The 17,760-nt window shown below is 40.3% G+C and overlaps 1 protein-coding gene across 4 annotated transcripts in view; it reads right to left on the bottom strand.

The window, feature by feature from the left end:
* hectd2 (HECT domain containing 2) overlaps nucleotides 1-16,252 on the bottom strand; it is a 385,857-nt gene extending 369,605 nt beyond the window's left edge. For all 4 annotated transcript variants that reach the window (XR_010013858.1, XR_010013857.1, XM_063003196.1 and 1 more), the window contains exons 1-2: nucleotides 15,798-16,252; nucleotides 6,075-6,198 (exon numbers count right to left, since the gene is read on the bottom strand). Coding sequence is in view for 2 of the 4 variants with exons in the window: in XM_063003196.1 (XP_062859266.1) it covers nucleotides 6,075-6,198; nucleotides 15,798-15,875 (202 nt within the window). In the remaining 2 variants the exon portion in view is untranslated. The remainder of the gene's footprint in view (nucleotides 1-6,074; nucleotides 6,199-15,797) is intronic.
* Nucleotides 16,253-17,760: the final 1,508 nt, after the last annotated feature.

Below are 17,760 nucleotides of genomic sequence, written 5' to 3'. Positions count from 1 at the left end.
GCTCCCCAGTGCCAGCAACACTCATGCAGCCCAAGACCATGATGCTACCACCACCATGCTTGACTGTAGGCAAGATACAGTTGTCTTGGTACTTCTCACCAGGGCGCCGCCACACATGCTGGACACCATCTGAGCCAAACAAGTTTATCTTGGTCTCGTCAGACCACAGGGCATTCCAGTAATCAATGTTCTTGGACTGCTTGTCTTCAGCAAACTGTTTGTGGGCTTTCTTGTGCGTCAGCTTCCTTTTGGGATGACGACCATGCAGACCGAGTTGATGCAGTGTGCGGCGTATGGTCTGAGCACTGACAGGCTGACCTCCCACGTCTTCAACCTCTGCAGCAATGCTGGCAGCACTCATGTGTCTATTTTTTAAAGCCAACCTCTGGGTATGACGCCGAACACGTGGACTCAACTTCTTTGGTCGACCCTGGCGAAGCCTGTTCCGAGTGGAACCTGTCCTGGAAAACCGCTGTATGACCTTGGCCACCATGCTGTAGCTCAGTTTCAGGGTGTTAGCAATCTTCTTATAGCCCAGGCCATCTTTGTGGAGAGCAACAATTCTATTTCTCACATCCTCAGAGAGTTCTTTGCCATGAGGTGCCATGTTGAATATCCAGTGGCCAGTATGAGAGAATTGTACCCAAAACACCAAATTTAACAGCCCTGCTCCCCATTTACACCTGGGACCTTGACACATGACACCAGGGAGGGACAACGACACATTTGGGCACAATTTGGACATGTTCACTGTGGGGTGTACTCACTTATGTTGCCAGCTATTTAGACATTAATGGCTGTGTGTTGAGTTATTTTCAGAAGACAGTAAATCTACACTGCTATACAAGCTGTACACTGACTACTCTAAGTTATATCCAAGTTTCATGTCTATAGTGTTGTCCCATGAAAAGATATAATGAAATATTTGCAGAAATGTGAGGGGTGTACTCACTTTTGTGATACACTGTACATGTGTTCGACACAGCACTTATTGACAGTCGGGCAACTCCGATCCAGAAATTCGACAAGCTGAATAACTCTCTTCGGACCCCGAGCCGCTCGGATCGAGTTGTTGAGTAGTTCACACATAGCGATTGAGAGCCGAGTTTCGATCGCCGAGCGAACACCGAGTTGCTCCTGAGCCGGCAAATCTAGCACCGACCAGTCGGCGAGCGAAAATCTGGGCAAAAATCGTGTAGTGTGAACCAGGCATTATTTACACATCTGTGGACTGTGGGAAAACATGCAAACTCCACAAAGAAAGGTAAAGCTGCAATAGTGAGTTGTTGAGACAAGCAGGGGACTGTAGAGCAAATTAACAACAGATCCTCTTAACTCTTGCCCTCGTGTGTAATCAGTGAAGAACATTTCACTGAGCCTGCCAACATTTAAAGCAATTACAAAAACACACAGACTAAAAACTCAAGTAACGTCCTGCGCCTCATCTTACTCTGACTGGACTCACATGATGCTCGTCGTCGTGGTAACGTGGACTTTAAGTGGTACTCTATACATGCACATCATTTTGAATGAGATTGATTGTTGAATAGATTGAACATTAAAACACCACAGCTGTCATCTAAATTTGCAATAAATTCAGTCAGATTGGAGAAAATATCAACACAAACACAGCCGATGTCATTAACGAGCTATGAAACTGGTATGAAGCCGAAATGAGCTATGAAGCTGGCAGTGTAAATGTAACAAATCCACCTGCCATACAGAGTGGCAGTGTGGCTCGGTTACAAAATCATTTTCCTCTGCCTTCTGCAAATATGGCCTGCAGAAGGGGCATAGAGGCGCAGATGACTGACTTGTCGGCCCCTTTTAATTAACAGTCAACTCAGTCTCGCTGAGTGTTATTTCGCTTTAGGTGGGAGTGTTTCTAAATATCACGATATTGCGCGTTTTTCACTGACTTGGCTCCTCTGTTGGGGAAAACTGCTCGGTCATCCCATAAAAATAAGTAAAATATTGGACCTTCATATACATATAGGCCACCTCAGCCCTCAGTCCCTGCAGTAGCTTCAATAATCAACTTCACAAGCTCCTTAGCTCAATTCCCACAGCATCTCTGATCTTAAGACAAAATAAATACAGCTGAAGTAACGGAAGTGTTCATTAATTCATAGCAGCTAAAAGAGCACTTTGAAATGCAATTAAGATTCATGTTCTTTTGTCTGATTTTTTTGTCTAAGCTTTATCTTAAAATTGCTCGTGCACATCATTAAGACGTCTTTAACACGTCTTTAACATGCATAATACACACGCTATCAAAGCAAAGACTTAACAAGCTCTTAAGCTTTCAGTACAAGTGGATGGAGCTTAAAGAAAAAAGTGCTTCTTCATAGACTGTTGTGCATAAGCAGAATGTAACTCTTGAATCTATTAACAGAAATGTGATGGCCCTTTTTTGGAGCAAGCCCCACATTTGGACCCAAGCTGGGTGCAGGCTGCACCAATTGGTGGGGAGGTGTGCTGTTCATGCATTGCCATTACTGGTTTGTTCTTTGGTTCCCTTTTTTTCTAAAAACTAGGTTGTACCAGGTGCTCTGAGCAGCTTGCCATATTCTGCACTGCCCTTTTCTATCCACTTTCTGCAGGCGGTGAATGTTTCTGTGTTCATTTGTTACTTAGTTTGTTTCTGTTTTGTCCTCAGCTTTTCAAAAATTTCCAGGCACCCTTTTGGTTTTTGGCTTTTTAGCCACAGTATTGTTCTACCTTTCGGCATCCTGCATATTGGGTTCATTTTAATTCTTGCAGGTGTGTGGCTACAGCTGCCATGTTACAGAAAATAACAAATAAACCCTGAAGAAACTTGAAGCAAGTCATCAGTACCTCCAGCAGGTTCAAGCTATGGTTACTATACGTTTCATTTACATTTTTGACATTTATGCCAGGTATGATTTGTCGGGTCACTGTACAGTTCACACTACACGACTGAATCTTTTGCACTCGGGAGTCTTTCAGTCGGTGTATATTTCACACTACACGACTGATCGGCGATAGGGGGTTTCACACTACACAATCTATCACCAACTGGAATCACAAGCGAGCTTCTCTGGTCTCCCAAACTACGTTTTGTCACGAAAACAAACGCAAGAAGTGACGAGGGGTTTAATGATACTACGTAAAAAAATGCACGTCAACAAGTAGCGAGTGATCAAAGTGTTTGTGCGCTGATGTGCAGCGTAAAACAAGTAGGAAAAATAAATGAATCTGAGTGGATTTGGCTACGTGATCAGCATGGATTGTTCTATAGTGAGTTGGAGGTTAATTAATATTTTTGCAATGCAACGTTGGTGTTTTGTAGAGAACGATCAAGTCAGAAATACTGTAAAACATGTGTGTGCCGGTGTATTCTGATATAAACTATATTATCCCCCTCTCCCACCTGTTTACACTCCTCTCCTGCGTTTCCCCTCACACCGTATCTTGCGTTCTCATTGGCTGTTCGACACAGCACTCATTGCCAGACGTGCAACTGAGATCAGATATCTGACGTGCTAGAAATCTCAATCCGGTCGCCGAGCGCTCGGCGAGCCGGTCGGATGGAGTTGTTGGATAGTTCACACATAGCGACTGAGAGCCGAGTTTTGCTCGCCGAGCGAACGCCGAGTTGCTCCCGAGCCGGCAAATCTAGCGCCGACCAGTCGCCGAGCGAAATCTGGCCAAAAATTGTGTAGTGTGAACTTGGCATTAGCAGACACTTTTCATCCAAAGCGACTTACACTTGTGACAGTATATTGTCTAAGCAATTGAGGGTTAGGGGCCTTGCTCAAGGGCCCAACAGTGGCAACCTGGCAGTGGTAAGGCTTGAACCGGCAACCTTCTGATAACTGGACCAGTACCTTAACCACTAGGCTCCAGCTGTTTCATTATAATATGATTCTATTTTTATTTCAGCAGAGATCAGCTGACCCTCAATTCTTTTTACAATTTTATGATTTAAGTTCTGCACTATGCTGAGTACAACTACAAAAGTTACAAAAGTTTCTATTCACTGAGCTTGAACAGTTTCAACAGAATGCAGCAGCAGCTTGGAGTTCAGTAATCCCTGCGCTAGCAGTGGTGCAGGTCGTCAGTGAAATGAAAGCGCGACACACCAAAAGATGAAAAATCCTGGCTGGTACTACATGTATTTAATTGGGCAGCCGGATCTAATTGTTGCAAAAAAGTGTATAATACACTGAGTCAAAAAAAGGGACCTCCTAACCCTATCTTTATTCATAACCTTTGCAAATGTTGATCAATTTTCTAAATGATTTCACTGTTACAGCGACAGATCATGATGAATAATTCAGAATGATGATTGGTAAGATCCAGTTTTCCTAGAAATTTGACCGATGGGTCTGAGGTTTGTCCTCTTGGCTGAGCACCAGTTCTTCAACTTGAGCTACAATGTTATTGCTATGTGCGCTTTTCGGTCAACCGTTTGGCTTTCGTCTTTTGTAGCTGACAGTTTCACAGATCTTATGCAGAATTTTTGTAGTTTTCTCTAGAAATTCACCTCAGACAGTTTAGAACCTTTAATCAGATAAAAGTTCTTCATTAAAATTCTGTCCTTGGTGGTAAAAATAATTTTATCTTGTGTTACAATATTGTCATCTGCTGCTGTATGGTGGAAATTCAAAGTAAAATGACTTCTTTGTTGTCTCCAACAGTGAAAGAATATTGAAAACTGTTCAACATTATGAGCCAAAGTTATGAGCAAAAGCTACAGATGTCCCGGTTTTGTCTCAGTATACAAAGCTGAACACAAATATAAAAACCATTATTTAAAAAAATAGTTGAGACAAAAAGCCCTAAAAAGAGCAAACATTTGTATCAACTATTAAACTAAGTGCCATCTTCACTCCCTCTTCAGCCACCAGTCCACTTCTGGTCAAAGACTATAGCTGCGTCCGGAATCGCATACTCAGAGAGTACGTACTAGATTGGAGGAAGTATGCACTACTCTGCCGGTAAAAAAGTACATACTTCCAGTACAGAAGTATGCAGTATGCACACAACACCGCTACGCACTACATCCGCCATCTTTCCAACGTCAAGTGATGACGTGGGACGTGATGACGTAATATCACCATAGTTACAGACTCATTACAAACCCCACTCGCCAAACTTTTGGATATTTATCGTGTTTTTGTTATTAATTCGTCTTTAAAATGTTTTATTTTATTTATCTTACTTACACTTGTAAACAGAGGACCGCTATCTTTCTTGTTTCTTATTACGCTTCGAACGCATACGCAGCTCCAGTTGCATTATGGGATACATTAACGGACCGCAAGTGTGCATCGCTTGCGTACTCAAACATGGCTGCCCAATAAGTAGGTCATCCGGGTACTTCTCGCGTACCTCTTTGTGTATACTATGTATTCGGACATACTAACCGCTCTCGCGTCCTCATTCCGCGTACTATTGAGTATGGAAGTATGCGATTCCCGACGCAGCCTATGATTAAGTGAGAACAGATTACAGACGGCAGACCTGCACTTGTTTCTCTCGCTAGTTTGGCCATTAAAGACATGTGAATCACTTTGGACACCAACAGTTTGTCTAGATGCTATGAGGAGCACCTGTTGGCAAACCAAAAGCTCTGCTTTAAAAAAAAAAAAAAGTGAAATATTGAACCTTACATATAGGCCACCTCAGCCTTCAGTCTTTGCAGTTGCATCAATAATCAACTTCACAAGCTCCTTATCTCAACTCTCACAGTATCTCTGATCTTGAGAATACATAACAGAATACAGCTGAAGTACAGAAGTGCTTATTAATTCATAGCAGCTCAAAATAGCACTTTGAAATGCAATTAGGATTTGTCTAAGCTTTTGTCTAAGCTTTACCTTAAAATGACTCATGCACGTCATTTAAGACTCAGGCTGAACCTTTCCATCGTGTCTTTAACATGCATAATGCACACGCTATCAAAGCAAAGACTCAACAAGCTCTCTAAGCTTTCGGCATGAGTGGAAGAAGCCTAAAAAAAAGTGCTTCTTCATAGACTGTTGTTAATGCATAAGCAGAATGTAACTCTTGGATCTATGAACGGAAGCGGTGTCAGGTGGGCTAACCTTGTCGGACTGCAGGTAAAAGGAGCTGTGTGGTGGAGAGGTTTCCCGTCTCTCTCTTGTGGTTCAGGGTGGATATGAAGCTCCCGTAGCTGGAGAAGGGAAGCTTTGGTCCACGATCCAAACTCTGTCAGGGGAACAAGATGCACAGCAATCAACAATTCAGACAAACTTATACAACTGCTTAATGACAAAAACACTCCATATGAAGGGAAAACATAAATAAAACAATTACACTATGTTGCTATATTGTGTTGCCAATAAACTGCATGCATCAGCTACAATAGTTACAAAATAAGCCAAACTGTGGACACAAATTTTGGAATTTAAAAAGTCTTATTCTGCCATCAAAGCAACCTTTTTTACTGAGAAGTCTGTGCTCATTTCAGCAAGACAATGTCATCCATCCCTTACTCTGTACATGCAAAAACAAAAGCTTTTAAACACAGTGTGTGTGCTTGACTGGCCTGCCCGAAGTACAGATCTGTCTCCTATAGACAATGTTTTATGCATCATGAAAAGGTGAATCAGTGGACAACAGTGACCAGTGACTGCTGACCAGCTGAAGTCTCATATCAAGCAAGAATGGGCAGAAATCCACTTGCAAAACCAAAGCACTGCAGAACTCTTCTTAAATGATTAAAAAGTGCAATTAATAAAAAAACAAATACTAATAGTCACCACCTGTGCCTATCAATATATTTATTATATTATGACATTTTAAAATATAAATAATCACATTATTGTAAAATAAACAAATATTCTACTCTTGACTATTACGTGATGGTGGATCCAAAATGATATAGGCAGACTGCTAAAAATCATTAGGTCCAAGAAGTCAGCAAATCTGTGGCAATATTACAGGACCTGGTGTACCATATGGTGCAAACACTCTACAAGTCTTGATTTCTGATCTTTCTTGATTTCTAAATTAAGGTAAGCCCCAGGATTGAGTCCAGCTTCCCTCCATGACCTTCCCAGACACAGTTGAACATTATGACAAATCTGGAACACAGGCTGTTATAAATTGCCTCCATTTATCATATTTTATTTTTGAAGAATGGTTCACCATCCCACCACAAACCATTTAAAACGGGTATGGCAGCAATCAGAGAAAGATTAAGGCTGTTCTAAAGGCAACGGAAGACCTTTTCTTTATTAGCCACAAGATAATATATTGTTTTGGGTGTTTTTTATTTAGTCCGTCAATGGTACGTGCCTCAAAGTAAGAACTATAAGTTTTAACAGGGATCATTGCAATTGGGTAAAATCTCAAAGCCTGAAAATGCTGCTGTGCGTAGGCTGGGCTGCACAACCAGTAGTGGTTTAATCAGTTTCAAAGGCCTCTAATCTCAGCATCACCATTCATCAGTCCAGGCTAACAAAACAACGCTCCAGGCAAATGAAGAACGACATAGAAAAGGAAAAAGACAAGGTTTCTCTCATTTGCCTTCATCAGAAGCAGATCTGGATCCTTCCTTAAAGAACAGAATGAACTGAGTGTGGGCCAGATGGTTCCACTCCTCTGCTTTAATCAGTAACATACGTTTTAGCATCAAACCGATGATTTAATGTGTGATGTATTGTGTCTAGCACTGGATTTAAAAATAGCAGGTTATGAAACATAACTGAGCTCAAGTGCCTTATGTGAAAGAAGTCTTATATACATATATAGTCTTATAAAACCATTTACCTACATCCTTTATTTACATAAATGGGATTATAACAGCTTAAGTTCTGAACTGATATGACCAGGACTATGATGTATTCAAGTCAAACCCAAAGCAAAAAGCACAAAGGTTTTTATGTAATTCTCTTCCCCTTTATTAATACCTTAAGCCACCTTTACGCCTTTTGGATGTAAATGAATGCATTACGCACAGTATGATGGAGCAAGTCACTGGAGTCTATATCTAATTACAGACCAACTTTTCACCAGAGATGAGCAAGTTTTAGGAGGTTTTAAGAACTCTCTGTTCTGGGCACAATTAGTTTTCCATGAATCCTGCCCGGAATGCCAGTCTCTGCTACTGGAAAGTATCCCAATAAACTGACGCTACCTCCTCCTCATCTTACAGCGGGGGTGGTATTACACCGCCATTAGTCACAATCATTACATAATCCCCTTTTTAATGATCTGAAACTAGAGATGCAGATTTGACAAGCTTACCGCATCCCGTCCAAATATAAAACACATCACTGAGTTTCAGATCGACAAGTTTTTAAACTTTATTGATTAAAATAGCGCAATGTGGTGAACATCACAGTATTGCAGAACAGTTAGATGTTGTGAAAGCAGTTCAGCTTTCGAGTTGGTTAATAAAGAGAACATACTAATAAAAAAAATGCAGTTGATATATTCAAGTTTTTCCTGACAACATTAGTGTAGTTATTATAAGATTTGTTTGTTTGTTTATCAGGATTTTAATGTCATGTTTTACACTTTGGTTACATTCATGACAGACACGGTAGTTACTCATTACACAAGATTCATCAGTCCACAAGGTTATATCAAACTCAGTCATGGACAATTTTAGTGTCTCCAATTCACCTCACTTGCATGTGTTTGGATTGTAGGAGGAAACAGGAGCACCAGAGGAAACCCACGCAGACACGGGGAGAACATGCAAATTCCACACAGAAAGGACCCAGAACTCCCCACCTGGAGATCGAACCCAGGACCTTCTTGCTGTGAAGCGACAGTGCTACCCAGTGTTATTTTAAGAGGATAAGCCGACTTCTACCTTTACACTGGTATATGATGCAAAATACTCAAATCATTTTAGTAAAAATGGTACAAGCAGATCCACATGTGCACAGTTCACCCATCAAAGTTTGGACTATTTGTAATTTATGCAAATTGTTATAATGTAAATGAATTATATTCACACCTATAAAAATGTACATTTATTATTACAGTACTAATATGATATTTGTTACATACTATTTAAAACTAATATTATTCACAAGGTACTGACATTAAGAAGAAAAATATGACATCAAGGTAATAGGTAGGATCACTGAATTGTACATCACAATTGTCTGGATCACAATACCAACCTAAAATGTTATTATCACGACAGTCTTACAAAGCCGTAAGTCTTTCGTTGTTTTTTACATAAAGGTCTTTTTGTGTAACACACTAGATGTGGTTGATCTATAAACAATCCCTCAAGTCACACTAACCAAATTCTAAAACAGTCAAAGTGACAATACTGGTTACAGCAGTCCTTCTAATGGGTGTCCTTTTAGTTTGTTGCTTAGGGGCATTCTGACCTATGGCTATCATTTTAAATTTTCCCTGGTGCGTTGTGGTATGAAAACTGAGCTCAGAGATTCTATTGACATCTCTGCCATACTGATAGACCTCACAAACAGATGGGACTATTTATCCTTGCAAACCAACTAACAGCTGATTCGCCAATTTCTAACACACCTGTTGAGAATCAATGAATCTTGTGAGGTAATGAACGTTTTTAAAAATATTTTCTTTTATTGAATAAATGGTTCCATTATTTTGTTATTTCTTCTTTACATTTGATTTAATGAACACTGTTTTAAAGATCAAGAGTGTAGGGCTGGGCGGTATGACGGTACATTTGGTATACCATCTTTGATTCCTCATACCGTATGGATTTTTCAAATCCCGCCATACCGTAGCACAGTTAATACAACAGCTGTAGGCTTCAGTAGGCAGCAAATCATATAATATTCCTCTACAGACAGTCGAGAAAGAAGCTTTCAGAGCAATCATTAAAACACTGGATTCCAGGTCTGTCTTACTTCAGGTCAGTTGCTAAACCAACGTTAAGAGCAAACTGGAAGCAGAGATATTTAAAGTCATCCACTTTTCTACAACAAACCAGTAGTCGTTGTACAGTCTGCAAACGTGATTTTATTTGTTAAAGGGGGAGCTAAAGGTAATTGTACAATACTTAAATATTAAATAAACAATAAAAATTTTATTTATTGCAACTGTTTCACACGTACTGATTCTATAATATAGTGTGTCATTTTGTGGAGCCAAGCAAACCTTATAGTAATCAATTATTTACATTTATATTTTCGGCAGTTAGCAGATGCCTTTACCCAAAGCGACTTACATTACAGATACAGTATACAGTCTGAGCAATTGAGGGTTAAGGGCCTTGCTCAAGGGCCCAACAGCAGCAACCTGACAGTGGTGGGGCTTGAACTTCTGATTACTAGTCAAGTACCTTAACCACTAGGCAACGGCTTGCCCAATAATTATAAAATAGTTATTAAAACCTTATACTGTACAGTAGACCCTTGAGTTACGAACGTTTTACCATACGAACATTTTGGGTTATGAGCGATCTGTTTCAACTTAACGTACGAACAAATTTTGGATTACGAACCGAAATTCACAAAACACGTGACGTCACACGTGAAACACGTGACGTCATGAACAAGTTGACGCCGAGCGTCTCTCTCTCTATATATATATACAGTGTATCACAAAAGTGAGTACACCCCTCACATTTCTGCAGATATTTAAGTATATCTTTTCATGGGACAACACTGACAAAATGACACTTTGACACAATGAAAAGTAGTCTGTGTGCAGCTTATATAACAGTGTAAATTTATTCTTCCCTCAAAATAACTCAATATACAGCCATTAATGTCTAAACCACCGGCAACAAAAGTGAGTACACCCCTAAGTGAAAGTTCCTGAAGTGTCAATATTTTGTGTGGCCAACATTATTTCCCAGAACTGCCTTAACTCTCCTGGGCATGGAGTTTACCAGAGCTTCACAGGTTGCCACTGGAATGCTTTTCCACTCCTCCATGACGACATCAAGGAGCTGGCGGATATTCGAGACTTTGCGCTCCTCCACCTTCCGCTTGAGGATGCCCCAAAGATGTTCTATTGGGTTTAGGTCTGGAGACATGCTTGGCCAGTCCATCACCTTTACCCTCAGCCTCTTCAATAAAGCAGTGGTCGTCTTAGAGGTGTGTTTGGGGTCATTATCATGCTGGAACACTGCCCTGCGACCCAGTTTCCGGAGGGAGGGGATCATGCTCTGCTTCAGTATTTCACAGTACATATTGGAGTTCATGTGTCCCTCAATGAAATGTAACTCCCCAACACCTGCTGCACTCATGCAGCCCCAGACCATGGCATTCCCACCACCATGCTTGACTGTAGGCATGACACACTTATCTTTGTACTCCTCACCTGATTGCCGCCACACATGCTTGAGACCATCTGAACCAAACAAATTAATCTTGGTCTCATCAGACCATAGGACATGGTTCCAGTAATCCATGTCCTTTGTTGACATGTCTTCAGCAAACTGTTTGCGGGCTTTCTTGTGTAGAGACTTCAGAAGAGGCTTCCTTCTGGGGTGACAGCCATGCAGACCAATTTGATGTAGTGTGCGGCGTATGGTCTGAGCACTGACAGGCTGACCCCCCACCTTTTCAATCTCTGCAGCAATGCTGACAGCACTCCTGCGCCTATCTTTCAAAGACAGCAGTTGGATGTGACGCTGAGCACGTGCACTCAGCTTCTTTGGACGACCGACGCGAGGTCTGTTCTGAGTGGACCCTGCTCTTTTAAAACGCTGGATGATCTTGGCCACTGTGCTGCAGCTCAGTTTCAGGGTGTTGGCAATCTTCTTGTAGCCTTGGCCATCTTCATGTAGCGCAACAATTCGTCTTTTAAGATCCTCAGAGAGTTCTTTGCCATGAGGTGCCATGTTGGAACTTTCAGTGACCAGTATGAGAGAGTGTGAGAGCTGTACTACTAAATTGAACACACCTGCTCCCTATGCACACCTGAGACCTAGTAACACTAACAAATCACATGACATTTTGGAGGGAAAATGACAAGCAGTGCTCAATTTGGACATTTAGGGGTGTAGTCTCTTAGGGGTGTACTCACTTTTGTTGCCGGTGGTTTAGACATTAATGGCTGTATATTGAGTTATTTTGAGGGAAGAATAAATTTACACTGTTATATAAGCTGCACACAGACTACTTTTCATTGTGTCAAAGTGTCATTTTGTCAGTGTTGTCCCATGAAAAGATATACTTAAATATCTGCAGAAATGTGAGGGGTGTACTCACTTTTGTGATACACTGTATATATATTAGAGATTGACCGATCGGGGTTTTTGGCACCGATTCCGATCTCCTTTCAGGGACATCGGCCAATAGCCGATTCCGAGCGGGGGGGGGGGGGGGGGGGTATAGCAGTAAATAAACTTAAAAAGAGCCTCACAGTAAAGATAAACCGGAGCAGCGCGCACGCATGTGCATGTGTGTGTGTGTGTGTGTGCCTTTAAAAGGGACGCTTTGTTCACAGTATCGCTATAAGTGATTCATTGATTCATGAGTTGATTCGTTTTTATGTGAAGCGTAAGTTTCTCTTCTCAGTTATCTCTCCGTGTTTACTGTTATTAATTAAATGTCGTGGTTTTAAATAAACACCAGCTACTACAGAACATTTTGTGTGACTCTCTTACATTAAAAAGCTTCATTAAAAAGCTTAATTAAACTGCTATTACCACAGATCTGTAACCGACCGTCAGACTCGTTCCGTCTAAGGAGCTAAAAGTTTTCTAAAAGTTCAGCAGATGATCCTGAACTAACGAATTTGGTAATGAATACACTTTTGCCTCGGATTGGCTCTGTAACGTTTTCTGTTCTCATCTACATCACAAGTAAGAACCGCTTACGATTTACCAAAGTGAACCAGGAGTTTATATAACGTGCTGATAGAATCGACTCAGATGTGACCGGGTTGAATTATCTTTTTAAAGTAAATATTACAATCAGCAAAATTACATCGTATGTATGATGCACAACGTTAATGATGTTATTTTAGGTCATGAAGAGCTTTCACGATGGTTTCTGTACGATTGTTGATGAATGGTGATGTGATGGTTGGTGCTTCGTAGCTCAAAGTCTGGATCGATCCACTGAGCTGTTAACTTAACATGGTCTTTATATATCACACGATCGGATCGGCTACTTTTAGGAAATATCGCCGATCACATATTTTGGTTAAAAATCGGCCGATACCGATTTGTAGCCAATCGATTGTCCCATCTCTAATATATATATATATATATTAGGGCTGTCAAACGATTAAAATTTTTAATCGCGATTAATCTCAGAATTTCATATAGTTAATCGCGATTAATCGCATTAAAAAAAAATCTGTGTAAATGTTATAGAAAACAAGGATTTTTAAGTGAAATGTTACAATTACAATGCTGAACACATTTTATGCTAAATGTACTGATGTTAAAAACTGCTGGGACAAGAGAAAACTGTTTTATTCACTCACATACTAGGCAGTAATACTATCCAGTGGTTTAATGGACGTTTCTACACGAACTGAGTGTGTTTAGACTAGGGTGGCCAGATTCATAGTAACAAAAAGGAGGACATTACACCCCAAAAAGCCGGACATCATATTAGGAACAGGGGGACATGCTACTGCAACACACAGAATGAATCCAGAACCCATATAACAGAGTTTTTGACCAATTCAAGCAAGAATTATATAACAAATGACTGTTTTACTCACTAAATGTTGTGTCTTTTCATATTTAGGTCCGTTCATCGCTGCCTCAAAAGTTTACTTTTTGGCATTTTCACCGCGTTCCTGATCATGAGAGCTGAGTGTTTACAAAACAGAGAGGGCGGGCGAAATTCAACCACCCAATCACAGACTAGCATTTAGAGGGCAGACCTTCTCCGATTGGCCAGTGGTAGCGCTGTAAGCAGTGAAATGAGGCTGTTAAACCAATGAAATACAAAGCATTTGTTTTGACATGTACCTGAGCCAATGGTAAATAATATTGATCAAAAATGAAACCAGTTCACTCCAAAAGGAGGATTTTGAAGTGTCCGTCCTAGCGTTACGTGAATGGAGGACTGGCAGCTTCTTTATTATGCAAGTGCATTACTACGACACTACGACGCTCGGTTACATTATGTGGCAAGTCCGACATTAAAACGTTTGTTCTACCAGTCAAGTCTCAACATGAACTAGAATTTGCGTTAACGGCACTATTTTTTATAATCGCGTTAAATTGAGAATGCGTTAATGCGTTATTATCGCGTTAACTTCGACAGCCCTAATATATATATATATACCGTGAGCAAACATTTAGACAGCGGACGGTGTTTCTTCGGTGTTTTCTTTATATTTTGTAAAATTCAATATTAAAATGTCCCCAAATAAGGTGCAAAGAAAGCACAGTGGTGAGAAAATTAACAAATCTATTACATTTGTTGTTGTATAATTACTCCTGCCAGTAGGTGTCACTGTGTATCAGACAGAGGAGACAGTGAGTGGGAGAGAAGAAGGAAGTTATTCTTTCGTGCAGTTACACCTACAAAATACAACACTACTGAAATAAAGAAGGAAATAATAGAGAAATGTGAGAGTTATTGTTGTTTCTGGTAGATACATTTTATAAAAAAAGAAGGAAATGTATTATGGTGTATGGTACAGCACACGTACCGTACTGAAATGTGGTGTGTGTTTATGTACAGTACAGAACTACTGTGTATTGTTGTTCATTATTGTTTATTTGTATTCTATCATTTAAGATTTAAGGAAAAATAAATACCGTGATACAGATTTTTGGTCATATTGACCAGCCCTACTGGAGTGATATGAGAATATGAAATTATTACAATTTAATTTAATTTAATTTAATAAAAAGTACAAATAAAAACACCAGACAGTGTGGAGCAGATGATGTGTCTCACCCTCCTTTTCCCTGGATAAACACACCTCCATTAACTATATCAAGTAAAACTGAAGCATTTTTAGAGAAGAGTTATTATATAAGGTAAAAGTTAAAGTGTAAGTTACGATGCTGAGCTGACAGCTGTCACTGTGTCTCAGACAGCGGGGACAGTGAGTGAGAGAGAAGAAAGAAGTTATTCTTTCTTTTGTGAAATTACACCTACAAAATACAACACTGTTGAAATAAAGAAGGAAATAATAGGGAACTATGAGAGTTATTGTTGTTTCTGGTAGATACATTTTATATATAAAAAGAAGGAAATGTATTATGGTGTATGGTACAGCACACGTACTGTACTGAAATGTGGTGTGTGTGTTTATGTACAGCACTACTGTGTATTGTTGTTTATTATTGTTTATTACAGGAATGTCTATTCTATAATTTAAGATTTAAGGGACAATAAACTTGTGTATATATAACAAGACATTAGAGAGGTTAGGGGTAAGGGGGGGTTTGGGAGGTCTGGCACGGATTAATTCTATTTACATTATTTCTTATTGGAAAAATAGGTTTAACTAACGAACATTTTGACTTAAGAACAGCCCTTCAGTACCAATTACATTCATAAGTCAAGGGTCCACTGTAATTATTAAAACCTAATAGTTATCGAAACCGTCATTATATACATGGTGAAATTAAAACCTTTATATTCTATGTACTTATGACAGTAGAATAAGCCAATAAAAACATACCGTGATACAGATTTTTGGTCATATCGCCCCAGCCCTACTGAAGTGATATGAGAATATGAAATTATTACACACTCTCTCACACACCCTCCTTTTCCCTGGATAAACACACCTCCATTAACTAAATAAAGTAAAACTGAAGCACTTCTACAGAACAGAGTTATTATATAAGGTAAAAGTTGAAGTGTAAGTAAAGATGCTGAGCTGTAATGTGTAAGAAAGCCAGTAAAGTAACTCACAGGATTTATGATGGGAGGAAGTCTGTCTCTGTCTCTCTCCTCCAACGCATAATTATTCTCGCTCATATTTAGACGCATGTCTCCTTGTTGATAAGAAAAACACTTTAACACGTATTAAACAGTTACATGGTTTGTTTGTGCATGAAGAAGTAAGTAGTGAAGCGATGAAGAAGCAGCTTTTCTTGCTTTTCTTGGCGTCTTTTTCTCCTCAGACAGAAACAGTAAACAAATCTTCAGTACTCGCTGTTCCTTCAGTTAGCAGGTGACTGACTGACTTCTTCAAGTTGTCAATATAACCGTTACGTTCGCGCTACAAAACAAAGTCCAGAACCGAACTATAGGTCAAAATATACAGAATAAAAAAACGACATGAACGACTAACTAAATCTTAGCGGAGCTGCGTCGGTTTTAAGCGAGTCGGGTTAGTGAAGGCGAGCTGAGGCGCACCGCTGCGCTCCAGCTGCTCTCAGACGCCATGTTGATGAGGAGCAGCTCGCGAGGAGCGACTGGTTAACGGTTACAACCGCTACGTCACACAAAGGGCGGGGCTTCACATCACTCTTATTTATAAACAGCGTCAAACACCGATCAGCCATAACATTAAAACCACCTCCTTGTTTCTATTGTACACTTACTGTCCATTTTATCGGCTCCACTTACCATATAGAAGCACTTTGTAGTTCTACAATTACTGACTGTAGTCCGTCTGTTTCTCTGCATGCTTTGTTAGCCCTCTTTCATGCTGTTCTTCAATGGTCAGGACCCCCGCATGACCACTACAGAGCAGGTATTATTTAAATGGTGGGTCATTCTCAGCACTGCAGTGACACTGACATGGTGGTGGTGTGTTAGTGTGTGTTGTGCTGGTATGAGTGGATCAGACACAGCAATGCTGCTGGAGTTTTTAAACACCTCACTGTCACTGCTGGACTGAGAATAGTCCACCAACCAAAAATAGCGTCCTGTGACCACTTGTGAAGGTCTAGATGATGACCAACTCAAACAGCAGCAGTAGATGAGCGATCGTCTCCGACTTTACATCTACAAGGTGGACCAACTAGGTAGGAGTGTCTAAAAGAGTGGACAGTGAGTGGACACGGTATTTAAAAACTCCCTGTTGGGCCCTTGAACAAGGCCCTTAACTCTTAATTGCTTAGACTGTGGCTTAGTTGGTAGCACTGTCGCCTCACAGCAAGAAGGTCCTGGGTTCTATTCCCAGGTGGGGCAGTCTGCGTCCTTTCTGTGTGGAGTTTGCATGTTCTCCCCAAGTCTGAGTTGGTTTTCTTCAGGAGCTCCGGTTTTCTACCACAGTGCAAAGACATGCAGTAAGGTGATTAAAGACACAAAATTGATCATGTTTAACATTAAACTTGTGGACTGATGAATCTTGTGTAATGAGTAACTACCGTTTCTGTCATGAATGTTACCAAAGTGTAAAACATGACGTTAAAATCCTAATAAATAAATATACTGTAAGTCACTTACAGTAAAAAAGCATCTGCTTAATGCCAAAAATGTAACGTAAATGTCATAAACTCACTTACACTTAGGAGTAAATTACAGTAGCCTGCTCTTTCGGCATTTTTGGAAAGTGGGAGGAAACTGAAACAGCCTTGGAAAACCCAACTGGACATGGAGGAGAACATGCAAAATTCCTAAAGACAGAGACAGAACACAAGGATGAAACCCAGATTTCCAAGACCCATGTTGTCCATGTTGCGGTGTGACAGCATTTGCGATTTGCGTCCAGAAAAGCTTTTTATAATGCTGTCATACAAATCCTAACACAATCCTAAGATCCTAAGAGTTGTGGTATGTTGGACCATACTTGATGAAAAAAACTCATCTAGTTATTTGGGGGATTCAGGGTCATGGATTGGGGCACTCTGACTCTCCTAATTAATATTTGGACACCCCCCAAAAAGAGGTCAAAACAACAGATGAAGAGGAGGATTAGTTAGTT

This window comes from Trichomycterus rosablanca, chromosome 10 (assembly GCF_030014385.1).
Source record: "Trichomycterus rosablanca isolate fTriRos1 chromosome 10, fTriRos1.hap1, whole genome shotgun sequence".
NCBI lineage: Eukaryota > Metazoa > Chordata > Actinopteri > Siluriformes > Trichomycteridae > Trichomycterus > Trichomycterus rosablanca.
Note: the sequence above shows the minus strand (reverse complement) of the source record. Positions and strands in the feature narration are given on the sequence as shown.